Source organism: Galeopterus variegatus, unplaced genomic scaffold, assembly GCF_000696425.1.
Source record: "Galeopterus variegatus unplaced genomic scaffold, G_variegatus-3.0.2 Scaffold3750, whole genome shotgun sequence".
Classification (NCBI taxonomy): domain Eukaryota; kingdom Metazoa; phylum Chordata; class Mammalia; order Dermoptera; family Cynocephalidae; genus Galeopterus; species Galeopterus variegatus.
The window spans coordinates 9,957-23,411 of NW_007729861.1; the positions used below are offsets into that span (position 1 = coordinate 9,957).

At 35.1% G+C, this 13,455-nt stretch overlaps 1 protein-coding gene across 1 annotated transcript in view; it reads left to right on the forward strand.

The window, feature by feature from the left end:
- Positions 1-959: 959 nt before the first annotated feature.
- The window catches only part of LOC103601483 (low-density lipoprotein receptor-related protein 1B-like), a gene marked incomplete at its 3' end in the record, with an annotated part of 205,690 nt that continues 193,194 nt past the window's right edge, over positions 960-13,455 (forward strand). Inside the window, exons 1-3 of the mRNA XM_008585897.1 lie at positions 960-1,086; positions 4,841-4,912; positions 7,238-7,357. Coding sequence (XP_008584119.1) covers positions 960-1,086; positions 4,841-4,912; positions 7,238-7,357 — 319 coding nt within the window. The remainder of the gene's footprint in view (positions 1,087-4,840; positions 4,913-7,237; positions 7,358-13,455) is intronic.

A 13,455-nucleotide genomic window follows, 5' to 3' on the forward strand; every position in this document is an offset into this window, starting at 1 on the left:
TTTGTGGTGATAAAACATCTGCTAATCATGAAGCAGCAGAGAAATTCATTGATGAGTTTTCTAAGGTCATCACTGATGAAAATCTGATGCCAGAACAAGTCTATAATACTGACGAAATATTACTGTCGGGATGCTATTGCCCCAGAAAAACACTGACTGTAGCTGATGAGACAGCCCCTAAGGGAATTAAGGATGCCAAGAACAGAGTAACTGTGGAGATGTGCTAATGCAGCAGGCAAACATAAGTGCTAGAATAGGAAAAAGCTTGAGTTCTCACTTTTTTCAAGGAGTGAATTTCTTACTGGTCCATTATTATGCTAACAAAAAGGTATGGATCACTGGGGACATCTTTCCGATTGGTTTCACAAAAGTTTTGTACCAGTGGCTTACACTTACTGCAGAGAAGCTGGACTGGCTGATGACAGCAAAATGTTGTTATTCTTTGACAACTGTTCTGCTCATCTTCCAGCTGAAATTCTCATCAAAAATAATGTTTATGCTATGTACTTGTCATCAAATGTGACTTTCTTAATTCAGCATGTGACTAGGGTGCCCTCAGATCAATTAAGAGTAAATATAAAAACATTTTCTTGAACAGCATGCTGGCAGCAGCAAACAGAGGCATGGGTGTGGACGATTTTCAAATGGAGTTTAGTGTGAAGGTTGCCACATATTCTGTTGCCAAAGCTTGGAACACAGTGGCTAAAGACACAGTTATGCATACCTGCCACAACCTCTGGCCTGTGACTTATGTTCACTTTTCATGGTGAATGAGGTGGTGACTTTGAAGGATTTTGTATATCAAGTGAGAAAAAAATGATGTCTAGCCTCCTTAAATGTGTAAAAAATATACCTTCTGAGTCTGTCAGTAAGCTGGAGGAAGAAGATATTGAAGAAGTTTTAAAATCAATAATGAGGCTCCTGCTGTTCATTCATTAACTGATGGTGAAATAGCCAAAATGGTTTTGAATAAAGGTGATCATGATAACAATGATGATGAAGATGCCTTTGCTAACATTGCAGAAAAAGTGCTTATAGACAATGCAGTGAAAATAAGTGATGGGCTTATTGAAGAACTAGAGCAGTGTGCGTTCATAACAGAACAAGAAATCCTGTCAGTTTCTAAAATCTAAAAGAGACTTCTAAGACAGAAAACAAACAAACAAAAAACATTGTCAATGAGGCAGATGACTTTGGAGGAAACATTTTTAAAAGCTATCCAGAAAAATGCTTTGTCATTCGTAGAGAACCTACTTCTTGGTCCTTCAAGAGTTTCTGATGTTTCTTCTCACCTAAAAAATAAAATACAGTGTCCAGTAACCTTTAATCAAAACAGAGCATCATAGGTGGAGATGAAAAGTCTGCTGCTGTTTGTTGTTGCTGTTGTTTAACAGCTGATACAGGTATTCTGCTGATGCTACTGTGTGGCTTTGTTACTCTGAACACATTAGTTTTTCACTGTATTAATAGTATGCCAAATGTCATATTTTTGGCTAAGTACCTATGTGAGAATAAATGTAAGAAAATGATTATTTATTGGTTCATGTAAATTCAGAGTCAGAAATGATTATGATTCCAAACAACCACAGATTGTCCACATGAGTAGCTGAGATAGTGACACCTTTGCTTTCTGATGGTTCAATATACCTGAACCTTGTTTCATCTAAAATTATTAAAAATATTATATAAAATTAACTTCAAGCTATGTGTATAAGGTGTATATGAAACAAATGAATTTCATGTTTAGACTTGGGTCGCATTCCCAAGAAATGGCATTATGTATATGCAAATTATTCCAAAATCCAAAAGAAAAAAAAAATCTGAAATCCAAAACACTTCTGGTTCCAAGCATTTTGGATATGGAATATTCAACCTGTATTTGAATTTTCTGCTTTGGATTGAGACAGCGAAAAGGAGGAGTTGGGATGTAGGTATTAAATGGAAAAATATTAAATTTAAATTGCTGAGTTAATACACCTGCCTTGAGATAGAAACTAAATAAATTAGATCATATCCTTGCCCACATTCTCTGTATGCTATAACCACATCTAGATTTTTTTCTGTGAGAAACCTTTCCTGCTTCCTCTTTCTGTCTCAACCCCATACTAAATTTAGTTCTGTCCTCACTGCTCCACTGAAATGCTTTTTAAAGGTCTTAACTGATCCTATTAGGAAATCCAGTGCATTTTCTAGGCTTCTTTCATGTATATCTATCAAAGAATTTAACATTGATTTCCCTGTCTACTTCTGTGGACTGCTCTTCTTCCTTAGGTTTTGCAAGCTTTCTAGGCTCTTCACCTATGTACTTATATTTGATTATTTCATTTTTTTTTATTATTTTCAGTTTTCTTCTTCTGTTCAAAGTTCTCCTCTGGGTTGTATTTGCATCCCAAATATTCTTTTAAGGTATCATTCTTTACTCTTTAGATTTCAATTACCAGATTCATGCTTGTGATTGCCAAATCTACAACTCCAGTCCAGACTTCTCTTTAGAGTTAGATCCAAATTCTCAATTCGACCCTGGCGATTATATTGCCAACATATTTTTTTGTTGTTGTTGTTCTGACCGGTAAGGGGATCGCAACCGTAGGAACGGTGTGGGCTGCACCAGGCTCAGCCAGCGGTCCTCCCAGCACTGCACTCTTCCAAGTGAGCCACGTGGCTGGCCCTATATTGCCAACATTTTAAACTAAATGTAGTCAAAGGCAGACTTAATATTTCCTCCCAAAAGCCAGTACACCAGTAATTTTGTTATACTTAAATCATTTTGGGGAGTTGGGGAGGTACTGTTAATTCAGTGTCATTATGCTTTCACCAAATTTTTGGCCGTCTTTCCATTCAAATATTCATAGTCTCTATTTCTTCCTTTGCCATTTCTACCCTTTTAGATACCTTTTCTTTACTTACTGTCTTTCACTCATCTTTCTCCCTCCATTAGATACTTTCAAACTATTCAAGTCAAAGTATACATCACTTCTGTCCTCCATAACCATCAATGACTCCCATTGCCTAGACAGAAAATTCTGCTTAATTTATAAATTAATCTGGCTCCAGACAACAATTCCATCCCCATTTCTTATCACATCAAACTTTATGGGTTAGCAACACAGTTATTTATAATTGTCTATATTTTTTGTATACTTTTATGTTTTTTTTTTATTTTCCCATACCATCACCTTTATGTGAACTGCAGTATCATAAATTTTAAATTCCAGCTCAAGTTCAACTTTTCCACAACTATTTTTTTAGATGTTCTCCACCATTTCTAGCTTTTAGATAAATTCTTCTCTTCCTAAATCATGCCACTTGTATTTTTATATCGTATATGTGTTTTTCTGCATGAATTAGAGCTGTTATTTACATTGTTGTTTCCTTCACTTAATATCACCCACTTCCACACTCATGTTGTAAATTCTTAATATGTCTAAAGCAATTTTGCATCTGTGGAGCTCTAGCAGAGTGCTCAGCATTGACTAGGTGCTCAATAAATGTTAAACTAAGGTGGCATATAAATTCAAGCCAGTTTTGGACTGATTCTACCATAATCAAATAAGATGTGACAACTCAGTTACCTAATTTTAAGAGGTAAATGAACTATCTTTGGGATTTAGTTTAATTTAATGGACTAGAAATGATGCCTAGCATTAATCCTCATTCTAAAAGTAAGCTATTTCAAGGACTTATTGATTCAATACAAAAATTATGAAACACTTTCTGTATCTATAGCACACTACTAAGCCTAGAATGACAAACAAACAAACAAACAAACAAAAAAGAACATTGAATGGTTCCAGTCATCCCCAGAGTGTACATTGGTAATTATTAGAGCACTTACTAGGAATATGAGCTTTGTTTTGAATGTCAGTTCTGTCCTATATTTGCTGTGTAACCTTGGGCTAATTATCGACTATCAGCTTCCTCTTCTATAAAATATAGATTATAAAATCTACAATTTAGACTGTTGTGAGGTTTCAAAGAGTTTACATATTTATAGAACCTGACATAGATAGTACGTTCTTAATTTGTAGCTAAATATACTAGAACCAAAATGTAAATGACTACTAAAGTACAAGGCAAAAGTACCATAATTTTCAGAGAAACATCTATTCCATATTTTTTACCAATAGTGTATTTTTACAGACCATATCAATGGTCTCTGTACATTATATAAATACTAGTGTTTATTTAGCATTAACCCAATATGAAAGCCTCTAAATCAGATATTGTTGATTTGTATACTGGTTGAAGTTACATCAAAGGAAGTGAAACTATTATAGGAATTTCAAAAAAGAAATTTAGGGGCCGGCCCGTGGCTCACTCAGGAGAGTGCGGTGCTGGTGCGCTTACTGGCTGAGCGTGGTGCAGACCACACCATGCTTACGGTTGCCATCCCCTTACTGGTCAGAACAAAAATAATAATAAAAAAAAATTTAGTATAAAATATTAGTGGGTTTTGGAGCAGTGAAAAATTGGGGAGAGCACAATTAACTATCAAGTTATGGTACTGCATTTATGTTCCAGGAAAAAGGAAGCTTTGAAACTTGATGAATTTACAAGTGGCATATAGATAGAAGGAAAAGACTATGGTATCTGCCTTGGGGCACTCCAACCTAAGGAGGTTGAGGAGAAGAGGAAGAACTTAGCAAAGAAGGCTGTGAAATAGGAAGAAATCCAGGAATGTGGTGCCCTGTAAGCAAAGTGACAAATATTTATTAGAAAGAAGTGGTTATTAACTATATCAGATGCTGCTGATGAGTACATTAAGATGAGTACTGAGAAAAGTCACTGCACTTATTATCACGGAGGTCATCGAAAGCTTCTTATTTTTTCTTTTCCCAAGGTCCTGTTCCTGATGCAATAGGTCTGGGGCCAAAGTGTGAGACTCTGCATCTGTTCATTCCACAGATACTTCGTGAGGGTTCAGGGCACTGTTCTAGGGATCATGAATGCAATATAGTGAGCATAACAGACAGGGTTCCTATTCTCATGTACATTCTATTGGGGGGCGGGGGAGAAGTAATAAGCAAATAAACTCACCTAAGTACCAAAAAAATCCATTAGCCAGGGTGCTGACTCTGATAAAAGTTGGGGTGGAAGGAGGGGCCACAGCCATTACAAAATGGAATAGAAACAAGGATTTGATCACTTGCCCCTGAAAAATCTCAGCTATTCGTTCCTTCCTTCCCTTCCATCCTCCACCCTCAGACACTGACACAGTTTAGAGGGGACTGATGATGATTTAAAGGGGAAGTGTTGGTGGCTTTCTCAGAAGTTCATAATGTGCCTCCTTCGTTGCCTTCGTCAGCCCTTACTCTGAATTTTCCCGGGACCTCACTGAAATAGCTTAAAATTCCGAGCACATGAGAGCCACTCCTGAGGGCTCTTTCTTGGATGCCACACAGATAAACTATTGCCTCTTCAGTAACCTAGTCTGACATCCTCTTGCCTTTCAAAGGTAGGAGACAACAGTGTACTCTCAAAAAGCCACAGTTCATGGTCAATACATCAGAGACCTTCACATGAGCAGTTTTGGTGGAGCAATGGAGGTGAAATTTGATGGAGTGGGTTTAAGGTGGAAACAGAGGAGGAGAGACACATTTTTTTATTTTTTAAGTTTTGTTATAAAGAGAAACAGAGGAATTACAGAATACTGACTACTGGGGGAAGTGAGGTCAAGATTATATGTTTTTCTGCTGGAGAAAAATAAGCGCATGTTTGATGCTGAGAACGAGCTAGTACAGGGGTCAGAAAATTTTTTTTTAAGTAAAAGGCTATAGTAAATATTTTAGGCTTTGTGTGCTATAGGGTCTCTGAGGTAGTATAAAAGCAGCCATGAGCAATATGTAAATAATGGGCATGGCTGTGTTCTAGTAAAACTTAATTTATAAAAACAGACAGAGGCCCTTGTTTGCTAAACCTAACCTTGTAAAAATGGAAAAAAATTAATGATTAGGTGAGGAAGTGGAACAGAACTGAAATGATATCCTTGAATAGGTGAGGGAGGATGGGACTTGTGCATAGGAGACAAACTGAGAGACTGGATTATAAATTCAACTTAGTTTGAAACTCAAGGGGGACAAGAATATGCAGAGGTAGGTAGATATGGAGAGTAAATCTGAAAAATCCCTTCTGATTGCTTCAACTTTCTGAAAGAGGTAGGAAGCAAGATCATTATATATCAGTGAACATTAGGAAGGAGGTTTTGAGTTTTAAGAGATGTACGAAATTGGTGTATGAGAGAACTGAGAAGTAATCAAGCTCAGGAAACCTATAGATAATGAAATTTTTAGTAAAACACCCAGTGTTCAGTTTAGAATGTTCCAGATATTCTTTTCCATGTTGGACTTTTTATTTATTTTTTTTATTTTCATCTGTCATTTTTTCCTGAAGCACCAGCTAAACTTGTGACAAATATCAACATATTTTAAAATTTAACATTCATCTTCAAAGCACTTATTTTTCTCCCTGGGGAATAAAACAGAAAACAATAGTATTATTGCAATCCATTAATACCCCTATTTTCAGAAAGTAAAATCAGTCATACATTCTATCCAGATATTTCTCTAGATTAGCAAATCTTATTTCTGTTAGAAATTATTTATTCAGTGAATATGCTTCTGTCATTTCATCTCTGTTTCATGCATTTATCATTGAATCTTAATTTGCTCTGAGGTTGTGCTAACTTCTGCTTCTATGATGTGTTTATGCAGAAAAAGTTCAAATATGATGAAATATACTATATCCAGTATTTGTTTAATATTTTTCCACCAATGAAAAATAAATTATTGAAATTGAATATATTCACATTGATTGCCATGAAGGTTACACATGGATTGGTAAATCAAAACAGGCCCTCAAAAGATAGAAAATCAATTGATGTGTCAGGAAAAGCGTAGATGAAATTAACAACTGAATTTACATTTTTTCTCTTGAAATAATTTAATTTATCAGAATTTGAAAGGCTTTGTGGCTTTGAATACAGTAATAAGCTGAAAGTTGGAGATCAAGCAGATAGATCTAAAATTTTACTAACAAGTCTTCAAATAAATGCAAACCAACATATTTTAGAGGGAGTGGATATTGCATCTTCTCTAGACCAATCACAGAAACCTTCTGACAGAACAATCCAAACTATATTAGTGTCATACATTGAGAAAACATAAATGATTTTTGAATTTAAACAATATACACGTGAGCACAATTAAATATAGATAATATGTTTGTTTTTTCTCTACAGAACTGTTTCCCAATTGCCAGCAGTTGAATTGTCATTATAAATGTGCAGTAGTCAGAAATACCACAAGATGTTACTGTGAGGATGGATTTGAAGTAAAAGAAGATGGGAGAAGCTGTAAAGGTAATTATGACGTATAACTCTATTCAAATTTTTTTTAACAGAGGCTTAGTTAACAGAAACTTAATAATGTATCTTTGAGAGCACTTATCATGTGCTACACACAGTATTTACATTAACTATTTTTTTTCTTGAGATTTAAATTTGGCATTCCACCCAAAACATAAATATTACACGTTTGAATTTATACTAATCAGTTTTCAACTTGTATTGCAATACTGTAGTGCCTCCCTTATTCCCAAGCTGACACTTTCCAAGAACCCATTGGATGCCTGAAACTGCTAATAGTACTAAACTCTCTATATACTATGTTTTTTCCTATACATACATACCTACGGTAAGCTTGTATTTAATTATTTTAACTTCCTATATGTTTTATGGCTGTTATATAGCTGCAGTCTAGAAGACATATGTTATTAAATAAGTTAGGTTAATAACTATTAATCATGTAATGTTCTTTATAATTTTTGTATTTGGTAATTCTATCAGCTGGCATTTCATCAAAACAATAATAATGAACATAAATATTGATATATATTTTTACAATGCCTTAATTCTGTCCTTTGTGAATGCTCTACAGCAAGCATTTACTCTCCAAAATGTCTTTCTTCTGCCATACTGAACAATTCTAGGTTTTTTTCCTCCGTTCTATTGACTCCACTTATGTATATGCTAATCTATATGTTCTAATATTATATACACAACATAAATTATACATTATTTTATATGATATTTATAATCTATCTCTATATACCTATTTCTAATATTTAATCTAGAATATATATAGATATAAAATATATATGTATATATATATTGGAGAATAGCTGCATTGCCACAGCCACTAATAAATAGAATATTTTCCCCCAAAATTGGTGCTTTGCTGATTACTTTAATTCTTTGTTTTAATATTATCACTTTTACCTTAAAACAGAATATAAAAGTGAAAAATATCCTAGACAGAATGTTGTCCAAAATTCTAATGACAAAAGTGAGAAAAGCAAGGCTCTGAGAAGTTAATTACTTGCTTAAGTCCACACATCTTCTCAGTAGTAAAGTTGGGACTAAAACTCAGGTCTGCAGAGCCCACTTATTTTTATCCTGAAAATTCTCATTCCCTTTCAGGCACATATGGGATTTGAATTACAGTTTATCGTTTGCTTGTTTTTTGTTAATACAAATGTTATATAAACATTTATTATCAGATGCTTATCAGACCCAGAGGCTGCATAATCTGAGTATAGGGGACCAAACGGGTATATTTCTTTGCCTCACATCATTTTAAAACAACATTTAAAAGTCAGAAGTTTGAACAAAATTCAGACTTTCTGAAAAAATCAGGGCAACATCAGACCCCTCACATTCACAAAAGTCAGCCAGATATAAATGGTGCCAGATATGAATGATGTCTTTGGACATACATGGCAATTTCCAGTTCCAAACAGCCCTTGCCACTCACGTACGATAGGTTTAGATACTTATACTGCAACTTTCTCCTTTATTTGCTCCATCTGACTCCCATAAGTATCAGGATTTGCAGTTCCTTTTGAAAGGATAAAAGTGAATTGAACATTTGGATTCCTGAATCTCTTAATTAAATGCATAAAACAACCATAATCAATTTCTTCTGCTGAACATTCATAAAAAAATTGCACAGAAAGTATTTCAGAAGTCATCAATGGAAGAGGAGCTCTTTTTACATTCTTTACACTTTTTGATGGCCAGGTCTGAGCATTATTTAGGCTTACCTGAAACTGTATTTCCAGGCAACTCTCTGTCCTTAAAGGAAAAAGGAAGGTAGGATTACAAGTAATGACATTTTTATTCCTTTGTGTCCAATTTTGTGGAGTTGCATCAATGTCACAGTACTGCACTCTGGCTAAGAAGAAAGAATACAAGAAATCATTATTCATATTGCTGTCCTGGATGGCATAATCATATCAGAAAAACTGAAATAGAAACCCAATGATATTAAAGTTGAAACATCTGTAAAAATCAGTAAGAATCATTACTGCTACCAGGGGCTAGACTTCACCAAATTCAAGACTTAATTTCTTTCAGTATTACTGTAGACTTAACTCGAAACACTATTTTTCTACCCCTAAAATTACTTACTTCAAAAACACCATTCATGACTGCAGGCTATTTATTACATGACTCTGAAGAAATTTGAGAATAGTTCAAATTAAAGTCATACAAATGGATAGTTTTCCAATTTAAATGTCCCCTTATGCTACTCAGCAATCTTTTTGCTTTCTCTTAGTAAACTCCTTTTTTAAGCTTGGGTTTTCCCAGAAGCCAACCCTGAAACAAGGATTCTAGTGAGTTTTTATTTATTATTTGTAGTTGTTTTCTTTTTTGGGTGACGGGAGTGAGAGGGGATACAGGAAGAGAAAGGCAACCTATAGCAACTAAGACAGCTACAACAAAGGTTGAGAAAAAGCTTAGTGTATAGGAAAACTCTCTAGACTGAGGGAAGAACATCCACTCCAGACCCTGTCTGTTCTTACAGCCATTACTGGAGACATCATTTCTGACCCCTTCTTTAGTAGTTAAGATCCTTACAATTAACTACGTTTTCATTCTCAGTTTTGTTATTTCCACTTCATTCCTCCATTCACTGATATCTGGCTTCCAATCCTATAATATAAATAAAGTAACTTTAAATATCTCCTTTCCTTTGAGATCTAGTTAAGACTGATTAAAACCCTCAATTTTATTTCCTAAGGACTTTTAAAGCCTTTTTAGTATATCTTTAATTTCCAAGAGCTTCTAAGTTATTAATCATCCTGAGTCCAAACTCCACCATCCCATTTCTGTATTATTCTTGAGATATGTGAGCTTTCTTCATTCCATACTCATTAACCCAGAAGTGAAACTCAACTCCTTTCCTAGAGTTTCCACAATTAAAAATAAATACACTCAAACAAGGCAATTTCTATCTACAATAGGATTTATTGAATACTTGGTAGGAAAAGGTTTTATATCACAACACACATATATATATATAATTTCAAACACAATTTTTACAATCCTATATCAGCACCCTTAAGTTACTCCTCCACTGGGGAATTTTTAGCAGACCAGTTGAAGTATCTTTTTCTGACATTACATCTGACACCAAATTATATGGGGTTTATCCACACCAATTCTCCAATTCGCTGACACCAACTGGGTGGGCAACATTCAATTTAATTCATTCTGACAGTAACTATCCACAGTTAGTACAGACCCCATAGGTTAAGGGGTCAATCCTACAAGATTGCCTTCACTTCAGATAGAAGTCCCAAGTCCCAGGGTCCATTCATACTTCTGACCGACCAGATATAAATTTGAGGGTTCCCACAATCCTCTCCTTGGGTGCAATAATTCACTAGAACAACTCAAGAAAACACTTACTTATATTTACCAGTTTATTATAAAGAATATAACTCAGGAACAGCCAAATGAAAATGATAATATAGGGCAAGGAATGGGGGGGAAGGGTGGAGCTTCCATGCCCTCTCCAGGTGCACCACCCTTCCAGCACTTCAGTGTGTTCAACAACCTGGAAGCTCTCAAGCCTCCTTGTCCGAGAGTTTTATCACCCAATCTCCCTCCAGTGTCCTACCCCTCTCAGGATGTCAGGGGACAGAACTGAGTGTTCTCACCCTCTAGTCACCTTTGGTGTTTTTGGTGGCCAGCTCCGATCCTGAGACTACCTAAAGGCCCCACTTTGATTCACTTCATTAGCATAGACTCAGGTATGTTCCAAAGAAGCTCCTTAGAAGTAACAAAAGACAATCCCATTACACAAAAAATTTCCAAGGGTTTTAGGAGCTCTGTGCCCGGAACTGGGGACAAGGTCCAAATATCTCATTTTATTTTACCACGTCAATTTAACACACAGCCTCAAGTCATCTTGTTAGCTTTTCTCTCTTCTTCCTTTTTCTTTTTCTTTATCCCCTTCCTCCAGAATTATTTCCAAGAGTCCCAAATTCTCTTCAAATTCAGCATTTCCAAGCTCCAAGAACCAAACTCTGTTAAAAGGTTTATGTTTGTATATCCTATCCTATTGGGGGATTCAGTAAAACAAAAGCATGCTTGTATTGAGGAGACCTACCTTCCATTTATGGCAGCATCCTCTCCTACCCATACACTGTGCCAAGACCACCACACTAGTGTCCTAATTGCTGAATCCAAACTGCAATTTTAATCTTTATTTTATTGGATTTCTTCACTGAATATACCTCTTTTGAACATTCTGATATTCTTTAAAAGCTCTCCTTTCTTAATTCCTCCTGAGAGTAGGTCATGGCATCCCCTTCACAGGAGAATCATGGACTTCCCTTTCTTGCCTGCTCTTTCCACATTGGTATCCTGTGGTATTTTGCTCTAGCCAAGTTTTTCTTACTTCTCTTTCCTCTGTGGGAAATGGTCCTCTCTCTTTTTTTTTAAATCTATTATCTATATGCTCTTGACTCCCAAATACTCCAGGATAAATCTCACCCTATAATAACAGTTCCATATTTCCAACTGCTCATTGTACATTTACTCTTCAATGCCCTACAGACACCTTAATGTAACACAACCCAGTCAAACTTATTATCTTGTTCCAAGATATCTTCACTCAATTCTATGCTCCATATATTCTCTGTTTCAAAATTAGACCACAATTCACTTCCATTACATCCAGTCAGTTTTCAAATATTTTCTATTCTACATCTTCAACATTTGAATCTATTCCCTCTTCTTCATACCTATTGCCACTGACTTAAAGATATAATTACTTCAAAGTACAATTTCTTCTCTGAAATTAGCACATGATTAATTTTCCAGGATCCTTTCTTTATATTCACCAATCTTTTTTTTTTTTTTTTTTTTTTTTTTGAGAGACGGGGGATGAGAAAGGGGCTGGCTGAAGCAAGGGTTGAACCCTTGACCTTGATGCTATAACACCATGCTCTAACCAACCGAGCTAACTGTTCAGCCCTCACCAATCCATTTTCTATGTGTTTGTTTAGTTTTAAGATATAAAGCTAATCATATAACTCATCTAATTAATGCTATCCCAAAGCCTGTGTTTAATGCACAACACTTTAGTTTAGCATACAAATAACTTTATTATCTGGCCCTCAAAGTACTTTCCCAATCTCAACTCATCACTTCTCTTTATACACCCTTGCTCCACTTTACTCTTTATGCTTTTTTGAAACCCCCACTATGTCATCCCAATGCCTTTCACATACCATTTTGTTTAACTGAAATGCCCTTTCTAACTTAGTCTAAGAAAATCCACATCGTTCTTTAAACTTTATTCAATATGAAGTCTCCATTTAACACTCTCCCTCCAATCCCAAGCAGGTCTGTATTTCACTAGAGTTGTCTCACTGAGGGGTAGGGACCATGTTTTGTCAGTTTTGTTTTCTGCAGGGATTATACAGTGCTTGGTACATCAGACAGATGGAATATACGTTTGTCTAAATAATTACTGACAGGATGTCTATTTGTGGTCAGTTAAGAATCATGCCTGCTGTATATAGGGATTTGAACTAGAGGAAAGAAATAAAGGGAGAGGAAGCAATGACAGAGTACAAGGACTACAGATATTAATATAAAATTTAATTAGGGTGAAATTTTTGTTTTCAACAAGTGCTCAATAATTTCCTCTTTAAATATTGGTGATTTGTATAGCTTGGCTCAGAACTTATTTAATCTGTTAATTGAAAACCATGTTACTAGACTAATTCTTTATTAAAATAGTGAAAATGTCAGTGTCATAAAAAGTGGAACTATTCAACAAAAATGAGGGCACCTAAAGTTTTGTGGAAAATAGAATTAAAAGATAATATGAGTCTTTCCATGAACTTTTTGAAAAATCCCTTGTATAATTGGAGTGCATATTCAACCTTCACAAAAATATCTTAGGATTTCTACCCTGTCCATCACAAATACAAATAAATCTTTTAAGATAAATTATTTGATATTAAATTTGATCTTTTATCTCTGTAAATATTAAGCCATCAATGATTTTGACTTTAAGTTAGTGTGGTTTTGAAAAGACACTGGATTTGGCTCTTCCTTTTTAAAACAATAGTCTATTTTCTTTTTTTTTTTTTTTTTTT